At 40.8% G+C, this 22,704-nt stretch overlaps 1 protein-coding gene across 2 annotated transcripts in view; it reads right to left on the minus strand.

The window, feature by feature from the left end:
* Positions 1–22,704, minus strand: part of NTRK2 (neurotrophic receptor tyrosine kinase 2) — a 202,265-nt gene that overhangs the window by 32,346 nt on the left and 147,215 nt on the right. For both annotated transcript variants that reach the window (XM_072359872.1, XM_072359865.1), the window contains 3 exons: positions 20,983–21,113; positions 13,129–13,301; positions 9,966–10,200 (listed from right to left, as the gene is read on the minus strand). In XM_072359872.1, coding sequence (XP_072215973.1) covers positions 9,966–10,200; positions 13,129–13,301; positions 20,983–21,113 — 539 coding nt within the window. The remainder of the gene's footprint in view (positions 1–9,965; positions 10,201–13,128; positions 13,302–20,982; positions 21,114–22,704) is intronic.

Genomic DNA, 22,704 nt, shown 5'->3' on the forward strand with positions numbered 1-22,704 from the left:
TGATGCTTCTGCTTAAAAGGCACTTTCAAACATTCCCAGCCCATAATACTAGGTAGGAGGGTTCAGCCTCTGCTACTGTATCACCAACATCTACCTCTGATGGTCTGGGCCAATACAATAAAATAGGAGCAACCCTCATACAAACAGCAACTACTAAAAAGTACCTACTAAACTTCTAAGTATTAAAGTAGATATGTTCTTGAAAGCATTGCTCAGCACTGGGAAGAAAAAAGTTACTTCCCACAGATGCAGCTTTTCTTCTGTAGATTTATTTACCCACCTGATGGAGACAGAAGCATTTGAGACACCATGAGTATCACTAATTTCTTTGTCATTCAGCCCTTGATATCAGGTGCATTTTCCCTCACTCATCTTAAATCAGACATTCATTTCTGCCACAGCTAGAAACTTGACTGTGTTCTGTAAGAGTTTTGGCTCCACATATAAGACTACATTAATGCAAAGGCAAGTTATTGCTTATGTTTAAGTACAAGTTCCTGAGCCTGACAGTTGCAAAATCATCTCAGTTCTGAGGTTCTCACCTTTTGGCAAGCCTGGAAGCAGTCCTGACAACTTGTCAGAAACCTCAGTGCTCTTCATGATCTCTGATATAAAACAGGCTTCACTAAGGCACATGGGTTACAACTGTATAAGTGACCTAGATAGGTCACTCTGAAAGTAATATTTCCTATTTTTTTCCAAGCAAATGGACATTAAATAAATGAAATGCCATTTACAAGCTGTTGTCACTGTTTTAATCATCCACCACCTCACTGTGCTCATATCCACTGTTTGGTCTCTCAAAACATTCAATAAGTGTTCATGAATGTCAATGCGTGCCACTTTTTCCACATGGAGGAATTCAGTGACACACCTTTGCTTCGTACACACTTCCATTCAGATACCATTCTTTCAGGTTGCTCCTCTGCTGCCATCTGTCATACTGCAACAATGTGTAATGTAAAATTGGTGGAAAGGTTCAAACTCCACCACCATACAATCAAAACAACATAGGCATTACTTTCAGAGCAGACCGTGTACAATATGCTCACACTGTGCTCTGTCACTGATGCCAGCAGGCTCAGATTGACCCAAGTTACTGAAAATGATTTCTCTTCAACCCTGTGTTGGAATGGACGCATGCAGATGCTCCATCAGATGGCAGAAGGACTCAGAAGGTAAGATCTCGGCAACCTGCAGTGCTGCAGCTGCTTCCTTTCTTCACCATGTCCACTCACCATCAGCAGCTCTTTCCTATGCGTGCACCAAACTAAGAGCTGTATTTGCAGACTCCACTTTATTATTAGTTGGTGCTGTTCTCTCATCTTCTCAGTCCCTCCTGTTACACACAGTATTTCAGAATAATGATCTAAGTCTTCCTTTCTGTGCTTCCTGAGTTTCGTGAGCCAAAAGAGTGCCAATTGTCCTCTGGTCTCAGGCAAAAAACGCACGTTTAGAACTGCCTAGCAACTTCTCCCCTTACTGCAAGGAGAGAGGCCATTAGCATAAGAAAACCTTCCAGCTGGAAGCCTGCAAAGGCTATGCTGGGAGCTGGACCTGGGAGCCGTCAAAGGAGAACCCGGCTGAGTGCTGCACCCCCTGGGTGGCCTTTCCTTGCCTCCCCACGTCTGGCTGGGCAACCGCGCGAGGAGCACAGTGCTTTGCTCAGCCGGGAGCTGCCGCTCCAGTTTCTGACTGTGCTCACAGTGTTCCCAGAGATCTTTTTCTCATTTTGTTCCCACATCTTCTTTTGCTCACACTGTGTGCATCACATATCAAAGTCAACAGCTTCAGCTGCTAACCTTTGGAGTTCTGTCATTTGCTTTGCAGATTTTCTGCCAAAAGGGGTGGTCTACAGTACAGTATCTGCCTTTCCAGATATTTACCATTGCCTCCTCACCACAATTGCAAAATGACATTAGTAGTCTGCACAAGGATCTGGTCCACAAAGCAAAGCTACAGAACATATTTTATCACTTCTCTTCTTGTTCTGCACCCATTCTCTTGAAAATGCTGCCTGCAAACTCACTTTCAAAAACCCTGGACTAAACACTGGCCCTAACAAAACCATAGGAAAAAGTTCCCAGCAGTCATTGAACTGCAATCCAGCAAACTGTGAACAGGATTGAGATTAAGGACATGGCCCTCTGATGCTCTAAATATCTCAGCAGTAGCCAAATCATTCCAGCACCTGCAAAGACGGCTTTATAGGACTGTGCTGCTACTTAGTGAAATGAGCCCGCTTTCGATCAGAGTTCTGTAAAGCTTTCCAAATTGCAGTTTGGAAAGCTAATTTCAATATGTGAATCACTGCTTTCCTGCAATTTATATCCATATGTGTGGTTATTTTTAAGAATGATTCAGTTTTGTATATATAATTTTTAAAGGACTTTTAAAGTTAATGAGCATCTGTGCTAAGAACTCCTTAACAGAAAAGCTTGTGTCAGCCACCAGTGCTGCTGACTGCGTAAACTTCCTGCTATTCTATAGGCATGCATATGGATCCTAAGGCTCTTACCTCCTGTATACACCAGGAGTAATCCTCCTGAAATCTACAAAATTAAAATGCTTCAAAAACAGTGAACTGAATTTCTATGCCTTTGAAAACTGTAATATCTGCGTTACACTCAAAGTGGGGCCAAAGAGTAAGTTCTCCAAGTTTTAAAAGAAGCAAAGAGAGAAAAATTTTCCACTGAAAATTTCCAAATACTTCGATTCAGTTTTTGACCAACACAACTCTTAAAATGTTTAGCAATAGTGGTCAACAGAATTTCGGTGTCTCCTGGGGAATATTTCTAGGTACTGCTTCCTTCCTGAACATCTCTTCAGAGGATGAAACAATTTTTACTGATTATTTCTTGATATCCTTCAAGAGAACCATGCCAGCATAAATCTGTCAGGGGCAGATTTCCAAAGGAACAAGCAAAAACAAAATTCAATGGCTAATCAAGTATCTGGTCACAGAAGTGAGTGCACTCTGCTCTGCTTTTCTTTCAATCATTTTTTCAGCTTTCTCATTATTTTTTTTCTGGTTTTGTGATCTCCATGTGTTTTGAACTTACAGTGCAAAGGATATTGTGCTGCACAAGCAATGGAGATGGCTCCCAGTTGTGCATTTCATGTTAAAAGGCTCTTAAATAAGGCAAAATAAAAATATGCTACAGCTTCCTAGTTAAAAACTTCACTTTCTATATTAGTATCTTAAGATTAATGCTGCAAGACAAAGCTTAGTAAGAACTTGCTGTTAAAAACACCAAACTACATGTGCTGGATATCTGATGCCCTTTTCCTAGCACCGGTGTGGAAACCTTCCCTAGACTCTCCTGTAGTGTCAGTGAAAATAGGTAGAAGCGGGACTGTTAGCAAGATCAGTGAACCTTGTGTGAAGAGAGAAAACTCTGCTGGGAAGTGATTGCATCTATTACAATAGGGAAAAACAACAACAACAAAAAGCAAAGGGAATGACACTTGCTTGGAATAAAGCTGAGTTTGTCCTCTCTGTAGAACTGAATGGGTCAGTAAACTCCAGCTCAGGGAAGAGCACCAACAGTCAGGGATGTGCAACAAAGTAATACTTTGTTATGAGCAGGGAGAAACAAACCCTGCCGTTGCTAATCGCGTAGCATTGTGACATCCTGGTGTATACAATCTTCTAAATGCAGACATAGTGGTGACCTTTACGCTCAAATCTGCTCGCAGTTATTTTAGTCTAAATTAAAGTTATTGCAATGACTTGAAGGGAACTAGTTCAGATTTACATCTCTGTAGCTGGCCCATTATTTCCTTTATTGTTTCTAGTTGCATGAAATCATCTGTGCACGTCCTCCAGGGCTGCTGGAACCCTCTGTCCTCCCCAGCACTACACATGATGCAATGAGCCTCTGACGGAGGAGGAGAGCAGAAAAGTCCATGTAGGGAAGCAGATAATTTCCTTTTGAGCAATGGATGCAAAAATAGCAGCTAATAAAAAGCCTTCAAACTGTGCCTTCAAACAGTGACAATTCAATACACACACCTACGAGGATGCCTTGACAAGCTGCTTGACTTCTCAGTAACTCTTTCTTGTTTTCTTTAGTGCAGCCTCCTTCAAACTCCCACACACAGGTATTCAGCTCTGTAGTGACAGCTGAGACCTGCAGGTGTTTGCTGTTGCTGCCCTTTCAGAATAGACAAACACTTGTTCCTCACTGTAAACATTTGTATGGTGTTGCTTGCCTGGCTAGTTATAGCCCAAATAATGATGAACCAGCCTTTTCCTTTTTTAGTTGCTTGCTGTCATGCATTAATTCTCTTTGCAAACAGGCATTTGGTACTGGAAATAGTTTAAATGAAATCACTCTGGTGATCATTTTACTAGCATTATCTTTTAGCAAACGTTTCATATAGAGAGTCACCAGAAAACTATATTATGCAGTTGCCAGAAATACAGCATTTTACAATATTAAGCATTAGGCTCACATGCAAAGGAAAGACTGTGGCTAGCAGGCAAGATGTTCCTCACCATTTCAGTACTCTTATATTGATAAGAATATTAATGTTACTTCACTGGCTTCAAGACCACTACTCTGGCTCTACTGAGTGACAGCGGAGATCAGAATTCTGCTTTCTTGCTGGGGGCTGTGATACCCCCGGGGTCAAGATGGTATCTAAAAAGATTTTTTGACCTTTCTGTGTAGATAGAAGGCCTGGAAGCTGTGTATTTTAAAAGTCAGTTTAGATTACCAAATTGTGTAATTTTTTAGTTTTTCTAGAAGTCTTCCTGGAAGGCTCAGAAACACAGTAACTTCTTACATCTTAACTAAAAGTGGATGTGATCTCTATGTTTAGAACAGATATCCTTTTCATTTAACATTAAATAGAAGTGATCAGGAAATAAAACATTAAGAAGTAGAGCCAGAATCACCTAGAAAATTTACTTACAAATCTTTTTCACTCCCTCAGCTGTTTATTTTTTGGTCCCATGACTCTGTTACTCTAGTTCTTTACTCAACACCAAATTTAAAAAGATCTGAATTTTAATTTTAAAAGAATCAAATAAAAAGCAGCCCCCAAAGAATCTAAAAATAAATGGGAGACAGCAGTCTTTCTTAACCACCAGAGGAACAAAATGTGCTAGCATGAACTGTAAAGTCACTCACTTAGGGACCGAAACCAAAAACCTCAGAAAAGAGGATGTTCTTCATTTAGAACCATAGAACATGAGAGTGGCCCAGAGCACTGTTTGACAATACAGTGACTCTGTGCCAATAAGACACAGGCTATGAGAGTGTAGGATGTAACGTACAGTGCGTTTTCATTAGAGACAGGGAAGTACCTCTGATCCAAGAACAGGCAAAACCTCATTTGGAAAATAATACTCACGATTCTATGATGTCTGAACCAGAAAGAGATATTTAAACTCTTCTTTCACATGCTGAAAGATGCGGGAGGAGGCTTCTAGAGGAAATAAAATGAAGAACATTTTCTCCTGATGGTGTGCATTGTTTAACCTTCCAAGATAGTCTGGGAGGGAACAGGATTACTTCATCTATATACAACTGAGATGTTGAAGCTAGGAAAGAAGAAGAATGTTCTCTTTTGGAAAATTATGTGATCAAGTTGGTGTACAATAATCATGAGTTTATTTAGGCTATTGATTATGAAAATGTGTAAACATTAGGAGTATGAGGTCGTTGAACAGCCTCCCAGGGAAGGCCTCGGCAGAAATATCCTGCTTATGTTCAACACCAACCTTTAAAAAATTAATGGGAAGTGCTATAAAACAGGACAAGAGTATTCTAGGAGTTCAGACTTCAGAGATGCAAAACTGTTGCTGGTGATAAATCTGAGAGTCATCTAAAAATAAGCTTATCACTGTTCTGCAGGCTGCATCACGTTTACATATTTAACTAAATTATTCAGGTTTTGCATTGGTCTTCTGAATTTTTGTTTTACCCCTTTTTGCACTTTTTGTCTGTGTTAAAATCTGTTCCCACACTGCCCTGAGACACTGAGGACAGATGATGTTTAAAAGCAGCATATTAGTCCAGATGTACTCCAAGAGACATCACACAAACCCAGTAAAGCCAGGCGGGTGCAGCTAGCTTAAACACACATACCATCATACAGCTTACTTGAGAGAAGGTAATTCTTGCTGAGGCAGACAAGAAGATTGTTGTCACCATCTGTTATGCATCAGGTATGACCAACTTCATAGGACCTCAGGAATTTTTGTCAAAAAAATTGTATTTTGAGGCCTAGGGCACTACTGTTACCCTTGATATATCCTACTCTTTTCCCTTGGCAGATGGGAGTTTTCATGAGATTTGGTGCTAAAAGCATTCATGAATTTTGGGATTCTCCACATGGTTTGGGGAAGTCTGACATTGCTGTGGCTTCTCTTGCCCTTAACACCTAATCTATAGTTTTCTGCAAGAGTGGAAGGCTTTGACTCAGTAACATATGCTGACTCTTACAAATCTATATGCTTCCCTCTTTTTAAATAGCAAAAGGGCAACAACAAACATGGTATGAGATACGCTGAAGATATTAAACAGATAGCAGGTCACTGGAATTCATACTGAAGCACAGTCCCTTGGGTTCTTCTGTCTCTCATGCTGGAAATAGAAGTAGCTAAAATTCAATGTCCTGTACCTTTTACATGTTGGGCCTAAAAACCTTGCTAATTGTCCCTGGCTTCCAGCAGATCCATGTGTGGTTGAAAAGTGGAGGTATGGAGTCCTTATTTTCTCAGCTGCTCCTTGGACTGTTGCATAAAGACAAGTTAGTTATACAATAGCTAGATAGGTATTACACAACTTAGCTCCATAAATCTACATCAGAATCAGAGTTTCTATTCTGCACTGGACAGCCAAAACAATGTGGAGGGGCAAAATTCTGATCCTAATGAAGTTAATGGCAAAAATATTGCTTACTTCTGAGAGATCACAGTTTCATGAGAAATCTTGGCTCAGGCTTGCAGCTGGATGACCAGGCTGGGTTTTTAAAGCACATCTCTGTTAAGTTTTTCCAAGTACTGCTGTGAGATGACTTTTTATTATTATTATTATTATTATTATTTGTTTTCTTTAGAAAACAAACAAACAAAAATAAGTTTACAATAAGAAAAAACAGAAAAGTATTTTAAGCATACTAAGCAGCGTCTGCAAACTTGGCCTGTAAGCCTTGGAAAAGTCCTTGAAGTACTCTCTCAAGAAAATACACAAGCAAAATGTCCATTCCCATGTTTCTGTGTCGGCACTTTAAGCCACAAAGGATGCTGATGAGTCACATTATTTGGGTGTCAGAGAGAAAGAAGGGAAACTCTGACTTGTGGTGGTTGAGTGTCCAAACAACAAAAAACAGGCATCAACAAAACAAGTCAGAGCCCCAGATGATCTTAAGACCTAAAATCAGCAAGTAAACAATGTCATGAAGTGGTGCACTGTGATACAAAGACTGTGGTGTAGCAGTGCTGCTGGAGATGTTTAGCACACAGATGAAACTAATTATTTGCCAGTTGGATTAGTTTGACCTGGAATGGATGGCACTATGGGAGAGGAAAAGGTTACTGCAATTTCTTCAAGTCCCCATGCTTGTCTGGTCTCACTTCTGACTACTGCTGTTTCAGTGAATGTTAGCACATGCATCAGGGCTCCCTTCACCCTCAAGATTCCTATCTGATGAAAAATAAAAGGAAAAAGAAGGAAGAGAGGAGGTAAAAGAAAGCCTGTGCAACTAGCACTGAACATTACACACATTCCTAGCCCAAGGATTACTACTCTCACTCCTGTCCATGAAGTGTCCCTTAAGAACTGAGTTGATTCACTGCAGAGTGTCATTAACAATCCAGTGGTGAACAAGTACTGGTGACCATCCTTATGTTACAAAGGCAAAATATAAATAAGCATCCTGAGAAAATCCAGCATCCTGACAAGGCTGGTAGGCTCACAGCAAATTGATTCCAGTGCATTAATACACATAAACACCAAAACATTTCTTATGGAGCTTTTGGAGCTGTATTAAACCTTCCAGTAAGCATTAGATGGAGCACACAAGGTTGGGGAAGAATTGCTTCTCTGCATATTATTAAGTGTGAACAGATAAAACAGACACAGTATAAACAATTAAGTACACTCGGTCAGTGCAAACCCAGTGTAATCACTGCTGGCTTCATTTCCTAGGTCTGTCACAGATTAATTCTCCAGACAACAATCTGGAAAGTCATCATTCAGCTTCTGACTAGACCACATATGGCAGGCCCAAGGAGGGCCGTTCAGAACCCCAAAGGCTCAGCTGTGTCTTCCAGCTTTTATCAGTGTAAAATAAAATTGCAAAGTAGGCTGTGGGTCTGCTTCTCCTCTGCACTAACTAAAAGTGAGGTGGTAGGGAAATGGTCCTTCTTGGTTTTCTTACTGTGCCAAACAAATTACTACACAAATCTATGTTTTCATTCATCTCCTCTGACATTTGCCTACCTCACCCTCCCTTCAGCCACATTTGTGGCTCTTTCCAATTTTGTTTCCTTTCCTTAATGAACTGACTTACTTAAAACACCTCACATCCATTATATCACCCTCATCACACACCCTCATGTTTTTTCTTTCTTTCTTCCTGGACAACAGAGTTCCTCCCTTGGTCTCAGAAGACAGACAAAATAACAAGGGAGAGAGAACAGAGAGTGTGATTCTGACAATGAAGCAATGGAAAAATACAATGTATCACTTGAACGAGGTGCTTTGAAAGACAGTGACTATCCAGGTTACCTAGAACTTCTCCAGGTCCTGCCCTGCCCTCGTCCTAAACTTCCACTCCATTGGGTAGAAGCTTTGTTTGAGTGCTCATGTGTAGGACTCAAGGACTAGCAGAGGTATGAGCAGGTAAGAAGACACCACTCAGTACACTGTCACATGCTTGTGCCAAACCTCAGCTGCCTCTAGGAAGAACAAATGATTACCTATCTTCCATTCTTTTCTTCATGTAGTTTTTCGGTGGCAAGAGCTACTTTCTCTCTCTCTCTCTCTCTCTCTCTCTCTCTTTTTTTTTTTTTTTTTTTTTTCTTTCCAAAATTCAAAACAAAGCAAAAACACTTGTCACTCAAAAAATTCTGCCTTTATCTGTCAAGGCTTCTACAAACTGTTACTGTTAAGCTTGAGCATTCATTCTGAAGTGTAATGATGAAGATGCTATGTGAACACAGTCTTGATCAAATAGAGAACAGAGAAATGTCCTCAGTCACAGCAAGTACAGTTCACTCTTCAAATGCAAATTAAGAAAGCCTAGCCTTTGGTGCTCACTTGTGTCCTTGAAAAAACAAATAGAGCCAGTGATTACAATTCTGCATATTTTTCCAAGTCCTGAAATGAAATCATGTTTTTTTACATACACCAAGTAACTTGAGGTGCCAAGTTTCCAAAATAACAAATGTAAGAGAAATCTGGTTTGTATGTTTACTAATTACTATGTTTGCATTTTGAAAGAAGAAACAAAGAACAGAGAAGACATTTTTCAGCTGTTAGGTAAAACAACACTCAACAAACAATTATTGAGTCTACCTTCCTCTGCCCTGTCAAGCATCATCTGGACATCAAGGCAATCTCCTTTCAGGCATCCCACAAACAATGGCACAGAGGTGGCATTGTCCTTTTATGCACACCAGTGCAACTGGAGTGAATAAGGAGGAGGCCTTTGTTTTATCTAAGAAGAACTCACTGATAACAAGCGATATGAGAAGCAGATACAGAGAATGTGCTTAAAGATGCATAGTAGCTTATCTTACAGGATACAAGACCAGCATTCACAAACTAACAGCTTGGCCATAGATTGCCTTCTGTAGGCCATAAAAACCTGATAGCCTCTGTTCCATTCATGAAGTTTACACATGTGGGAGGAAATGCTGACAACTCCACAACTTGCCATAAGTACATCACTGCAGTAAGTTGACCGAACAGGACTTCAGTTGCTAGCACTCACAGCCGTTCACTTACCCTGTAGTAGTCTGTGCTGTACACATCTCTAGACATCCCAAAATCCCCAATCTTCACTAATAGGTTCTCACCAACCAGGCAATTCCGGGTAGCAAGGTCCCGATGCACAAAGTGCTGTGATGCCAGGTAAACCATACCAGCTGCAATCTGCTGGGCAATATGAAGCATCTGGGACTGTGTCAGCTCAGCTGGCCGGTTGCCTTCTGCCATCAGTACCGCATCTGGTCCATGTGCCCTGCACCAAAATACAAGCTGATTTAGTGACAGGGCATTTCTGAGACATAGAGGTGAAAGACATTAGTGATCCTAAAACCAGAGAAGTGACTTACTCAAACATAAGAATAAAAAGTGTTACAGATTCACTGCTAAAATGGCAAGAATTTATCCCTTGGCTTTCTTCATTTACTGTTTTCCTTCACTATGTGAAAGACAGTTGATCTTAAGAAAATTATACAGCAGGTATATATATTGTTCATAAGGCAGACTGGTTCAGAGCACAGCTGCCTGTCTCAAACCAACACTTCTCTCATGGTACATTCTCATAACTTTAAGAAATAGTTATCAGCATTCCTAAACACACTGTTAGCATCACCCAATCCGTAGCCAGTTAATGAGGCAAGCATTAATGCAACATTAAATGCAATTTACAATATTCTGAATAACACTTTCTATCCATTCTTCCCTTCTAGGTTTTCAGAATCCTTTTAAATTCTGTTCCTGCAGATTACTCTTTCCAAAGACCACCTCTGTCATTCTCTCCCCAGCTATTTTGGAAAAATATTCTACAACCAGTTTTAACATTCCCTCAGAAGTCCTTCCTTTCTCCAGAGATGAGTTTCAGAGAATCACCTTTCTGATCAATAAAGGTGAGGCCTTAATTCATCCCTAAGGAAAGGGCATGGGAGTTTGGAAAAGAGTTGCAAATTAATGAAAATCTATGAGATCAAATCTGACATTACCTATTAGGAATATGTTATTAAAATTGCCCCAAGGGAAGAACTTTAAGAGCAGAGTGATAGATGTGAGAAAGAAATGAAAGAAGGTATGTAGCACTGCTGGCACTGCATCTGCCAGGTAAGGAACTCAACAGCACTTTCTTTGCCACAGGGTGCATCCAGTCACTGATCTGGTTTGAGTAAGGGAAATAAACAGGAAGACACAAAGGCTCCTACAAATACCCAGAGAAAAATTTTATCAAGAAGCATTGTACTTTTAAACTGAGCTGATTTTTCCTAATGACTGCTCTCAGACGTGAAGATCCAAATCTTGGATTATTTTTAACACTCTGTCTATTTTGCTTTTACTTGCGATGTGGTCTGTAAATGAGGTGTCCATCAGTGTCTGCAGCAGACAGTAACATTCCTCGGATTCACATTAGCATCCAGTGCCCAGAACAAGCACTGGGCAAGAATGACTTCGAGGCAGTGGACCTAGATCTGAAAGGGCGTTCTGCCGTGCACAGACAGCAAAGCTCATTTGGGTTACGTTTCAGATACATTTTTCCCATCAGCCTTTGGTGGCGCTGCAGGGTAAGAAATGCAGGCTGTAACAGCGCCCCGCGCACCGCTCATCTCTCGTCTGCGGCACAAACTGCATCAGATGTGAGAGGAATGGCAAATTGCAGCTTAGGTTAAACAGCTTGTCCCAGCACAATCATTTTATGTTCTAAAGACCAGTGATGATTAATAATTTAAAAAGAAAAAATAAAAAAAAAAGAGAGAGAGAGACCTAATGGAGAGAAGACCTACTGGAGGAAATATACTGAGTGCTACACTACCTTTCTGTGCAACAATTCTGGGAGTTAGGAGGTAAGAAAAGGCCAATAGGGAAAAAAAAAATAATTAAAGAATAAGTATTTCTTCTAATGACAACGAATCAGTAGCAAATCTGGCTTGATCTAACGGAAATTCAGTGCTATGAAAAAGTACTGGGCTGGTATCTTTGGAAACTGCAGTCTTCTGCTCCACGGCAGAGGTCCAAGCAGGCAAATGTAAATGCACCAGCATCACTCTCACAATACACTTCAACCCTTTGCCAAAGAGACAATCAGTCTGGGAAAAGCAGTATTTGTTCTGCATCCCCAGTTCAAGATCTGGTCTCTCTGCCAGCCTGCCTCAGCAGTCCTTCCAGTAAGAGAGGATGATAGTTGATGTCATTTGCTTTTATACATTGTGGCTATTTGTTCACTGAAGATCAGAAGGAGAGCAAACTCACTTCAGAAAGGCTAAAAATATGGTGACACCAGCAGTCACTAGCAATTTCATTAAGACAGAAAACCTGAACCCATTTAGAAGGACAATTGTTTGGTTTACAGCTTTGTCATTAGCATGTATAAAAGGGATGTTTTTCCAAAATGATGTTGTCCTTACCACAAGAGATCTCAGTACAGTGAAATGTTTTTAGTACTCTTTGATGGAAAGACATAGAAAACCTTGAAAGAACAATCCCTTATGCAAATGTTTTTGTGTAAGAGCAGAAGTTATCTCTTAACTGCTTATTTCTGTGTCAGTAAATACACACTGGTGGAAATGGCACATACACAAGGCCAGTGTTCAAAGATTGCTGATTCACAAGTTACCTATTATTCTGAACCTTAGGTATCATCTACATATTTATGACTTCTTTACTGTTGAATTTCAGTCTATGATGTACATTCTTCAATGGCTTTATGAAACAAAGCTCTACTCCAGAGCCCAAGATGTAGCATTTTACACTGCACTGAAGTTTTCATGGCTCAAAGTTTTCTTGCCACAGACTAATAGCACTCATACCAAAACACCAGGAGGAGGGAAAAGTGTTTCTGAAGCTTTCAGATGCCTACAGTTATAGATGTTAAGCCGAATCTTTCAAAGTGCTACCAGAAAACAATTCCTACCACAAGCTTTATCATCAAACATTTTAGAATATACTGAAGTACACTGGAAACAATCTTGCTTGGTTTCAGTTCCTTTGGTGGAAAGTGTTAACCTTAGCATTAAGCTAAGGCATTTCCAAACGTTCCAGGAAACAATGAGTTCCATATCACAGTACACAAAATAACTGTAGCACAGATTTGTGCTTTTTGGTGTCTGAATTTTTCATGAGAGTTAAATTAGCATTAAATACCAGTAGCTTCTTTCACTGCCCACTTCTTGCTCTCCAGCACAATATGAGATGAATTTACCTGAGGAATTTGTTCAGATCTCCATGCTTCATGTACTCAAAGACCATGATGAGTGGATCACCCTCGACACAGACACCATAGAACTTGACGATGTGCTCATGTTGCAGGTTAGTAAGCAGCTCTGCCTCACGGTGGAAGTCCTTGCGGGCATTGTCACTGGCATCCTTCAATGTCTAGCAGAGAAAACGAGGATGTAAGGAAGGAGAGATGTTCACACAAAGTACTGAACATGTGGGGGAACATGTAAGGGTAAGATAAGGACACTGTTGTGTGAAGGATGGAGGAATTATATTTTTAGTAACATTTTAGAAATGCAGATGTGATGTCTACATGCATGTAAGTAAAAGCAGTACAGTTTTGTTCCTCTGCCCCATGTCATTCCAAACAACACTGTTCGTAAGAAGATGTAGGAATACGCACAGTCTTGCTTTTCCAAACACAGAAAAAAAAAAAAAAAAATAGCCTTATCAAAAAAATACACCAGTACCCAGCTGATTTATATCCTTTAGCATTTAGTAAGGCAAAATCCCAGTGTCTTCTTGGTATTTATCTCTGGTTTAAATTACTCCCAATAAAGCTTTGCTTGCATAAAATACTTAGTAGGAATGTAGATGCATTTCTTATGTATCAGTGGCATTGTTGCTGTTGATGTTGGTCGCTGTGCGTGCTACAGATTAGCCAGTTTTGTAGAAAGATCAGATCATATATCCAGAGACCTCTGAAATTAAGTGGGTGTACTTGCATGACTAAGATTAACCGTACCTATAAGTAACTGAAGAATTAATCTCAAACTGATAGATAGAAAGCAAGTAGGAGAAAAAAAGAATCCTGCAGTGTCAATTTTTACTCTTCCCCCTTTTATTTATAAATCTCTAAGACCCTGCATATTTCCATTTTCAATGACATATATCAATGCTGGATCAAATAGTACCTTGAACATTGTATAACTAAATAATTTACCTGCTGCACATAAGCAGTTTCAGATCTCTTCTAGCATGGAAACACTTTCATGCTTGAAAATAAAAGGAAATTCTGGCACCAATTAAGTTAGGAATAATCATAGTTGAAAATAAACCACTACTGTGCTTTATTTTCAGCGATTTCACTATATTAATTCAAACAATATTTTAAAAACAGTATGTGAACATTAGCAGGTTACCAACTTTCACAGTTTATTATTCACAAAACCTGAAGGCCGGGCTCTGAGCCACTGTATTTTAACTACTTGCATGAGACAAAGGAAGGTAAGACAAAACTAACAACATTACCTTAACTTACAATGTTTTTTGCTGGTTATCCAGCCACGTTTTTTTCTACTTTGAATTCATAAAGAGAACGTGGACCGAACCATGCTCATTAGAACAGGGATAGAGCAAGTTGACTGTGCAGTCATTATGCCAACAATCCCAGATTCTTGCTTTTTATACTAATGGGTGTTTTTTTTTCAGAGTTTTTCTCTAGCAAGGACAGTTCAGTCCACCCTTCCAGGGTTAAACATATGCATGTATGCATATGAGAGACTAGGGACTAAAACATGACTGTCAGAAAACACTTGCTTTACTTATGAAATGGCAACCATTGGTCTCAAAAGCAGCTAAGGTGACAAGGTGCAAGGGAGACTGACTGTACATTTGTCAGATTCAGTGGCCATTCCCTGTGAATTTCAGGCTCTGGGGATCCCAGGAACAACAGAAGCATGCTGTGCCACAAACAACACTTCCTTGAGGGATTCATTTATCAGTTTCATGTGTCTTTAGGCATAGAAACCTTCTTCTACAAATTTTACTAATAATTATGCAAGGATTTGTGTCACCATACTTTCACAAGCTGTGACATATTAGCATAAACAGCTGTATCATCTAAGATGTACAAGTGCCTGGGGTTCTTCTGGCCCAAGTGCAAAACCTTGCACTTTGCCGTGTTGAACCTCATTAGGTTCACCTGAGCCCAGCTTTCCAGCCTGTCGAGGTCCCTCTGGATGGCATCCCTTCCTTCCACCGTATCAAGTTTGCTCTTCAAATATAATCACCACAAAATCACATTCAGATCAAATGAGAAATGAAACTGAAATGTCTTTCAGTTGTTCCAGGCTCTGGGATGATGCCTAAACATGACACAGACACCAACACACAGTCTTTCTTATGCTATATGATGAAATCACAGAGAATATTTCTGTTGTCAGTTGAGTCCCCTATGGTGGTTTCATGTATAACGCAATTGGACTACAATTCTTCTCAGCAAGAAAAATAGAAAAACAATGCACATTAAAAACACTTTTAAATAATAGCAACATAGGAAAAAAATTGTAAAGAGAAGCACAGGCTCATACTGTTTCCAGCATGCTTTTTCAGTGGAAAGACAGTAAAAATGCTGACAGTTCTGCCCTGTGAGGTTGGCATACTGTATATTTCAGGAGAGTCTTTTTATCTCATAGAAACAGCAAAATTATCATATGACAGAGCAGTTGCCATGGCAATTACACATTTTCTGTCAAACAGAAAAATACAGAAAGGTCTAAAGCCCTGGTAAAACTCAGACAGGGTTTCTACTACCAAGGGGTAACCTGATGTTCTGTTACCTTCCACTGAAAGGTCCTCTCATTTCCTTTTAATTATCTCATGCAGCACACAGGATAGACACAATGCATGTGAGACAGATGACATAGGCTAGGAGGAGACTGGAAAGTGAAACAATTAATAAGCAAGGAACATTTATATGGAAATTATACTGTGGAATGTGTTTAGATTGTTCACAGTGTAAGGGAAAAAATCAAACCAAAATAAAACCCTAAGAGCACAAGGCAGAAACAAAGACATATTCATTAGTACTATTACTGACAAGTAAGCCAAAGCTCTGCATACGAAGCACTCTTAGCAGTCAATGAGAGTTTTTCCTGAGCAGGGACAGAGATATAATCACAAGTACTTTTCCAATAATCAGTCTGCTTGACCAGCAGCTAAAGAAGAGTGGCATTGCTTTCTTGGGCAACAGAGGTCTTCCCTGGCTAGTGCAGGAACTCTGAGTTCAGCCCTGTGGCAGATGGACTGCACCCCTTGTTTATTTTCCTCCACCAAGTTCTTGCCCAGATATCCATGTAGAAAATGGTTCCTACACATCTATTCAGTGCTGCAATTACAAACCACCAGATCCTCAATCCACCCCAACACAACAGAGATGCATCCGTGCAAAGATCAGGAGAGAAGTGTAGACATCTGTCTCACACAGACACCAGTACAACCTACTAAGAAACTTCTCATGACAGCCTTCCTTTTCACTGTTTCAGCCTTCCATCACAGAATCACAGAATCACAGAATCACCCGGGTTGGAAGGGACCTCAAGGATCATGTAGTTCCAACCCCCCTGCCTAGCAGGGCCACCAAAAATACACATTTACTAGATCAGGTTGCCCAGGGCCCCGTCCAGCCTGGCCTGGCCCTGAACACCTCCAAGGATGGGGCATCCACAGTCTCCCTAGGCATCCTGTTCCAGGGCCTAACCACTCTCCTAGTAAAGAACTTCCCCCTAACATCCAACCTAAATCTTCCCTCCTTCAACTTGGATCCATTTCCTCTAGTACTGCTATTGTCAGCCCTTTCAAAGAGTTTACTCCCCTCCTGCATGTAGGTTCCCTTCAGGTATTGAAAGGCTGCAATGAAGTCACCCCGCAGCCTTCTCTTCTCCAGGCTGAACAAGCCTAACTCCCTCAGCCTGTCCTCATAGGGAAGGTGCTCCAGCCCCCTTGATCTTCTTTGTGGCCCTCCTCTGGACCCTTTCCAAAATCTCTATGTCTTTCTTGTACTGAGGGCTCCACACCTGGACACAGTACTCCAGATGGGGCCTCACAAGAGCCGAGTAGAGAGGAACAATCACCTACCTATCCCTGCTGGAGGAACTGGGGCTGTTTAGTCTGGGGAAGACGAGGGTAAGGAGAGATCTTATTGCTCTCTCCAAATACCTGAGAGCTGATTGCAGTGAGAGTGGGGCTGGTCCCTTCTCACTGGTGACAGGTAACAGGATGAGGGAAAATGGCCCCAGTTGAGCTAAGGCTGGATATCAGGAAAAACTTATTTACAGAAAGGGTGGTTAAGCACTGGAATAGGCTTCCCAGGGAGGTGTCTGAATCACAGTCCCTGAATGTGTTTAAAAACTGTTGGGATGTGGTACTCAGGGACTTTATTTAGCAGTGGGTTATTAGAGTTACGCTAGTAAGATCAGGCTGTATTTAACTTAATGATCTTTAAGGTCTTTACCGACCTGAGCAATTCTATGATTCTATGATTCTACGATTCTGTGTTTTTTTGTTGTTTTGTTGTGGTTTTTTTTTTGCCATCCTCAGATCTCTACAAATGTGTACAGTAAATGGTATGCCAGTTTGATTTGAAAACACAGCTGGGGAGTGAGCCCAGCTTGTCCTTTGATGAAGCTCTGGGGTCACAGATTTTTACAAGTAAACACTTAACAGTATCATAGAATCATAGAATCTTTTGAATTGGAAGTGACCTTAAAGCCCATCTAGTTCAACTCCTTTACAATGAAGAGGGACACCTACAGCTAGATGGGGTTTGCTAGAGCCCTGTCCAGCCTGTCCTTGAATGTCTCCAAGGACTAGCCACTCACCAAATCTCTGGACAGCCTGTTCTAGTGTCTCAATTCACTATTCACAATACACCCTCATTGTAAAAAATTTCTTCCTTATATCCAATCTAAATCTCCTCTCTTTTAGATGGAAATCATTTCCCCTTGTCCTGTCACATCAGACCCTGCTAAGGAGTCTTTTCTTTCTTATGCATCCCCAGTAGATACTGAAAGACCCCTATCAGGTCTCCCCAGAACATTCTCTTCTCCAGGCTGAAAAGCCCCAGCACTCTCAGCCTGCCCTCCTAGGGTAGGTAATCCACTATAGAATGGCTTCTGTTGGAAGAGATATGAAAGCCCATCCCATTCCAATGCCCTTCCATGGGCTGGGTTGCCACACACTAGATCAGGCTGCCTGGGGCCTCAGCTAACCTGATTTTAAACACCTCTGTGGATGGGGCATCCACAGCTTCTCTAGGCAGCCTGTGCCAGTGCCTCATCACCTTCTGCATAAAAAATTTCCCTTTAATGTCTAACTTGAATCTCTCCTCTTTTAATTTAAAATTGTTCCTCAGGCTATCTTACTCCTTTTCCAAATAGCAGAAGCTCAAGCATTTGGGGTTACTCTTCCTAACCCTGCTTCTGTCTCTTCCCATACATCTCTGGAACTCTCAGCTCCCAAGCAATTTGCTACAGCACCTTCAACATCTCCAATACCAGCCTGCTGATGAGGAAAAGGATGCAGGCTGGCTCTGATGTGAAGATGTACAGGCCAGCGTTTTAGTGTACTTGCATAAAGCCATACAGTTGCATGGCAGTTAGCAGTCAAGAACAGCAGTGTTGGCAGGGACCAACCACATGTGGGTGAGAATGGGCTTCCTATCTGCCTGAGTCCCCTGGCTCTTCCTCCCTTATCATCAAATATATGCCCCTGCAGGGTTCATGGAATCTACTTCATGGAGACAATTTTGCTGTTGTTTTGTTAAGGGGGTTGAAGCTCTCTAAAGCCTTACTCTTTGCCAGGAGAAGCTACCCTTGGCTGCTCCTCTGAGGTCAAAAATTACACGTTTTCAATACCAAACCCTGTGTCAAATTGTGGAGCCTGGACATAGTCCTCTGCCTAGTCCTCTACGTGTGATAACATACACAGAATTTCAGGGGTTGGAAGGGACCTCTAGAGATCATCGAGTCCAACCCCCCTGCCAAAGCAGGTTCCTTACACCACGTCTCACAGGTAGGCATCCAGGTGGGTCTTGAATATCTCCAGAGAAGGAGACTCCACCACCTCCCTTGGCAGCCTGTTCCAGTGCTCCATCACCCTCACCGTAAAGAAGTTCTTGCGCACATTTGTGCAGAACTTCCTATGCTGAAGTTTCAGCCCATTTCCACTAGTCCTGTCCCCATGCACTACTGAAAAGAGACCAGCCTCGCCACTATGGCCCCCACACCTCAGGTATTTATAAACCTGGATCAAATCCCTTCTCAGCCTTCTTTTCTCAAGCCGAAACAGACCTAGTTATCTTAGTCTCTCCTCATAGGGGAGATGCTTCAGGCCCTTCACCATCTTTGTGGCCTCATTGCGTATCATTCCATCTATCTTTGTCTGTTCAGGAAGCACTGGAAGAGCAAATTCTAAGGTACATGGGGTTCAATACAATCACAGAGTTTGCAAAAAAATTTTCTCTTAAGACAGTGACCAGAGTTTCGTATTAAGGGCTAATGTAAGAAACGTTAAGTGAGCATAATCTGTACACAAAAGTTATTCTCCTTATGGTTACCTGTGAAATCCTTTTTGATACTAGAAAGAATGGATTTAGCCAAAAAAAGAAACAAACAAACAAACAAAAAAAACCAATAATCGTAAAAATAGTAATGCAGAAAACTGAAAGGTTTGTCATCCAAACCCGTGGGGATACTTCCCCTTTAAAGGCTGAATGCTCTTACTTGAACATTATACTGAGAAAGTGCATCAGAGAGAGTGCAGAACAGCATTTAACAGTAGAAGTGCTAAGCTCCATTTGTTCACAACTTTCAAAGGGAGAAAGTGAATGGTAAGACTATTATTTTTTATTTTGCTATCAAGAACTACCCCAAAGAGAAGAAGAAATTTCCACTCTAGTTTCACCAAAAAATACAATAGAAAATTAATTCATTTCCAGATTTGTCTTCTGTCTCATAGGTTCTCCCCTCAGGACCCCACTTCTCCTCACATGACTCACATTTCTCCTCATCATGACTGAACTATCAAAATCCTTGTAAATTTGGCAAAGCAAGAAAAACCTGCTATTTTTGATGGAGCAAGAAAATGGTCTACAAATCCATCCTCTTTTCATGTTCTCTCACTGCCAGATCCTGCACACACGGTTGCCTAATCATGGCTGTTCAGGCAAGATTGCCTTCTGATTCCTAAGAGCAGTCCAAATTCTAAATATGTATTCACCCTGCATTTAATGAGATACCTCAAAATGTTGAACACCTCGTTGAGCTTTCAGCAGAACGACAGATGGTGATAGGAGATTGTTGCCAGGGAGACTGAAACTGAGTGTAGTTTTGCTGGTACTGTTTGCTGGTGTAGCTGAGGATGATGACTGACTCTAAGCCTTTCCCTTTCGGGGTACTTAAAGATTTTAGTACAGGAAAGCCAGGCTGGTGTCCAAGTTCTGAGACTATACTGAGAATCTTCCACCTTTGGACCATATTTTGAAGATATAAAATTAAGAATTATTCCTCCAGGTGTGAAATATCTTAATTCCTGGATTTCCACACAGGCAGTTTTTAACAGTGCATGAAAATACTACCAACAATTTTATAATAACATTCCTGGTAGTTATATTAGTGGCAGTTTCCCACAGATAATTTCAGTGGCTGATTAAAAGAATCATATAATCATGAAAAAACGCCACCTTTGACTGGCCTAACCTATTTCACCTAACCTATCCACTCAGATGGTTGCAGATTATTTTGTTAGACACACAAATGTAACTCATGTATTTTTAATAGCCCAGGCATTATTTTTCTCTAATCATACTTTAAATAAATCATAAAAGATTTTGCCCTTTTGTGACACCATCTGTTATTCACCTTTTTCTTATGAAATTCAGCTTTTATTTTATAATCCACAGCAAGATCAAGTATCACATTCTCTTAACACTCCATTAGCCTTGTGAACCCTCCCACATATATCAGAGGAGTTATACTGGGCTACAGAAAAGACAAATACGATCATTTACAAATAAAACATGCAACCATGAATTAATTATGGAAATCCTAGACTCTACCTTCACTGCTACCAAGATCTTGTCCTGTTCGGGACAGAGGTTGTAACATTCTGCCAGAAACACTTTTCCAAAGGCTCCTTCTCCCAGTTCTCTTTTAAGAACAATATTGTGGCGCTTGATGTGCTGAACAACTGCAAAGAGAAGACAAAATAGAAGACAAAATGAGCTGCAAGGCTAAGGCTAAGGCTTACAGATAGCTGGAGAAAGGTCTGACTGTAGAACACACTGTATGTGGTGGAAAAATTTGGTGAGCCCTGGCATGATTTACTAATACCTTGCCAAAAAATGTTGATTTAAATATATTTATATTTGGAGAGTAGTTCATTTCCTGGGTGAGAAGATGTTGAGAATCATGTGGGAAAAGCTTAAGTGTCACTGTGTTTTGAAGACTGATGTAGAGCATACTGAACAGCCAATGCTGTTGTAATAGTTTCTTGTTTGTTTTTTTAAAAAACATGAAGGAATTTCAAAACACAATAAACCTTTCTCATATCTCTTCTAGTGCTGTACCTCTGACAAGAGCTAAACTGTCTCATCCAGAGTCAAAAATGTTTGAAAGAAAAATTTTAAAAATTAACATAACTCAGGGAAACATACTGTGTTTCCTTTCAACTAAACCTAACTTATTCTCTGCACACACGTTTTCATCTGCTTTCTCTCTGTGTGCTATGTTACTTTAAGATATACATTTCATTCTCACAAACATGAATTACAATATTGCTTCGAAGTAAGAAAAGTAGAGGCAAAGGTTTTAGTCAGTGTCATGGACAGAGCCTTAGCAGAATGCTGCCCAGAAGCAATTGATTCAAACATTAAAGTCCTTGAGCACTTTTGTTGATCTCATTTCACATTCTCCTTCCAATGCAGGCTTCCATTAAAAGATTTAATATTTAAAAGACTACCAAATTATGTACAGCACACTATCAATTCGCAATGTTTCAACTAAATAAAACATCTGCAAGGTCAGTTTAACTGGCCTACTAAAGAGAGTGGACAGCTTTTGTTGCTGAAATCTTACAAAACAGCCAGTATCTGTCAGTATACTGACACATTAAACCTAAGCACACTTAGCTGCTTTTGCAAAAAAATGAAATTCAACCCTACTTGGATAGAACCTATTTGCAACTTAAATCCTAAATGCAATGGAGTAAATAGCACTGCACAGGCATCAGGCCACCCTCTGCCAAGGCAAAAATTCCCAATTAACTGCTTTACTGAAGAGACCAGAGCTGACCCTTGTCAACAATGTGGGTGATATTCGTACGTTACCAACCTCCTGACCCTCTGCTTGGCCAAACACCTGCTCCAAACCAGGTGACCATTAGCTCAGAAAATACCCTGCCCCATCCTCTCACTAGAGGATGGAAAATAGAATGCTACTAACACTAAAATCAAGAAGAAAGGGCATATCCTGTTCCCACCAATGCTGACAGCATTTGGAGAGTGGGTCCACAGTCCCCACAGAGAGAAACTCCTAAATCCTGAACCCTGAGCTGCGGAAGACACCCAAGAGCTTGTAAAATGCACATGAAGGGACCCTGGTGCCAGAGCAGCAAACACTGCTTGGCTCTCCCCTGATTTCCCTGGCCTGGGGAGCACAAGGTGCTTGGGCAGCCATGCCAGCTCCTGGATGCTGTAAGAGGGCCCTGATGGCATCAGATTAAGCCCATTCAGCTGGAGTTGGTGGCAGCTGGGAGGCTGTGCAAGGCCATGCAGCCAAGA

The sequence above is a fragment of the Excalfactoria chinensis genome, chromosome Z (genome assembly GCF_039878825.1).
Source record: "Excalfactoria chinensis isolate bCotChi1 chromosome Z, bCotChi1.hap2, whole genome shotgun sequence".
Lineage (NCBI taxonomy): Eukaryota > Metazoa > Chordata > Aves > Galliformes > Phasianidae > Excalfactoria > Excalfactoria chinensis.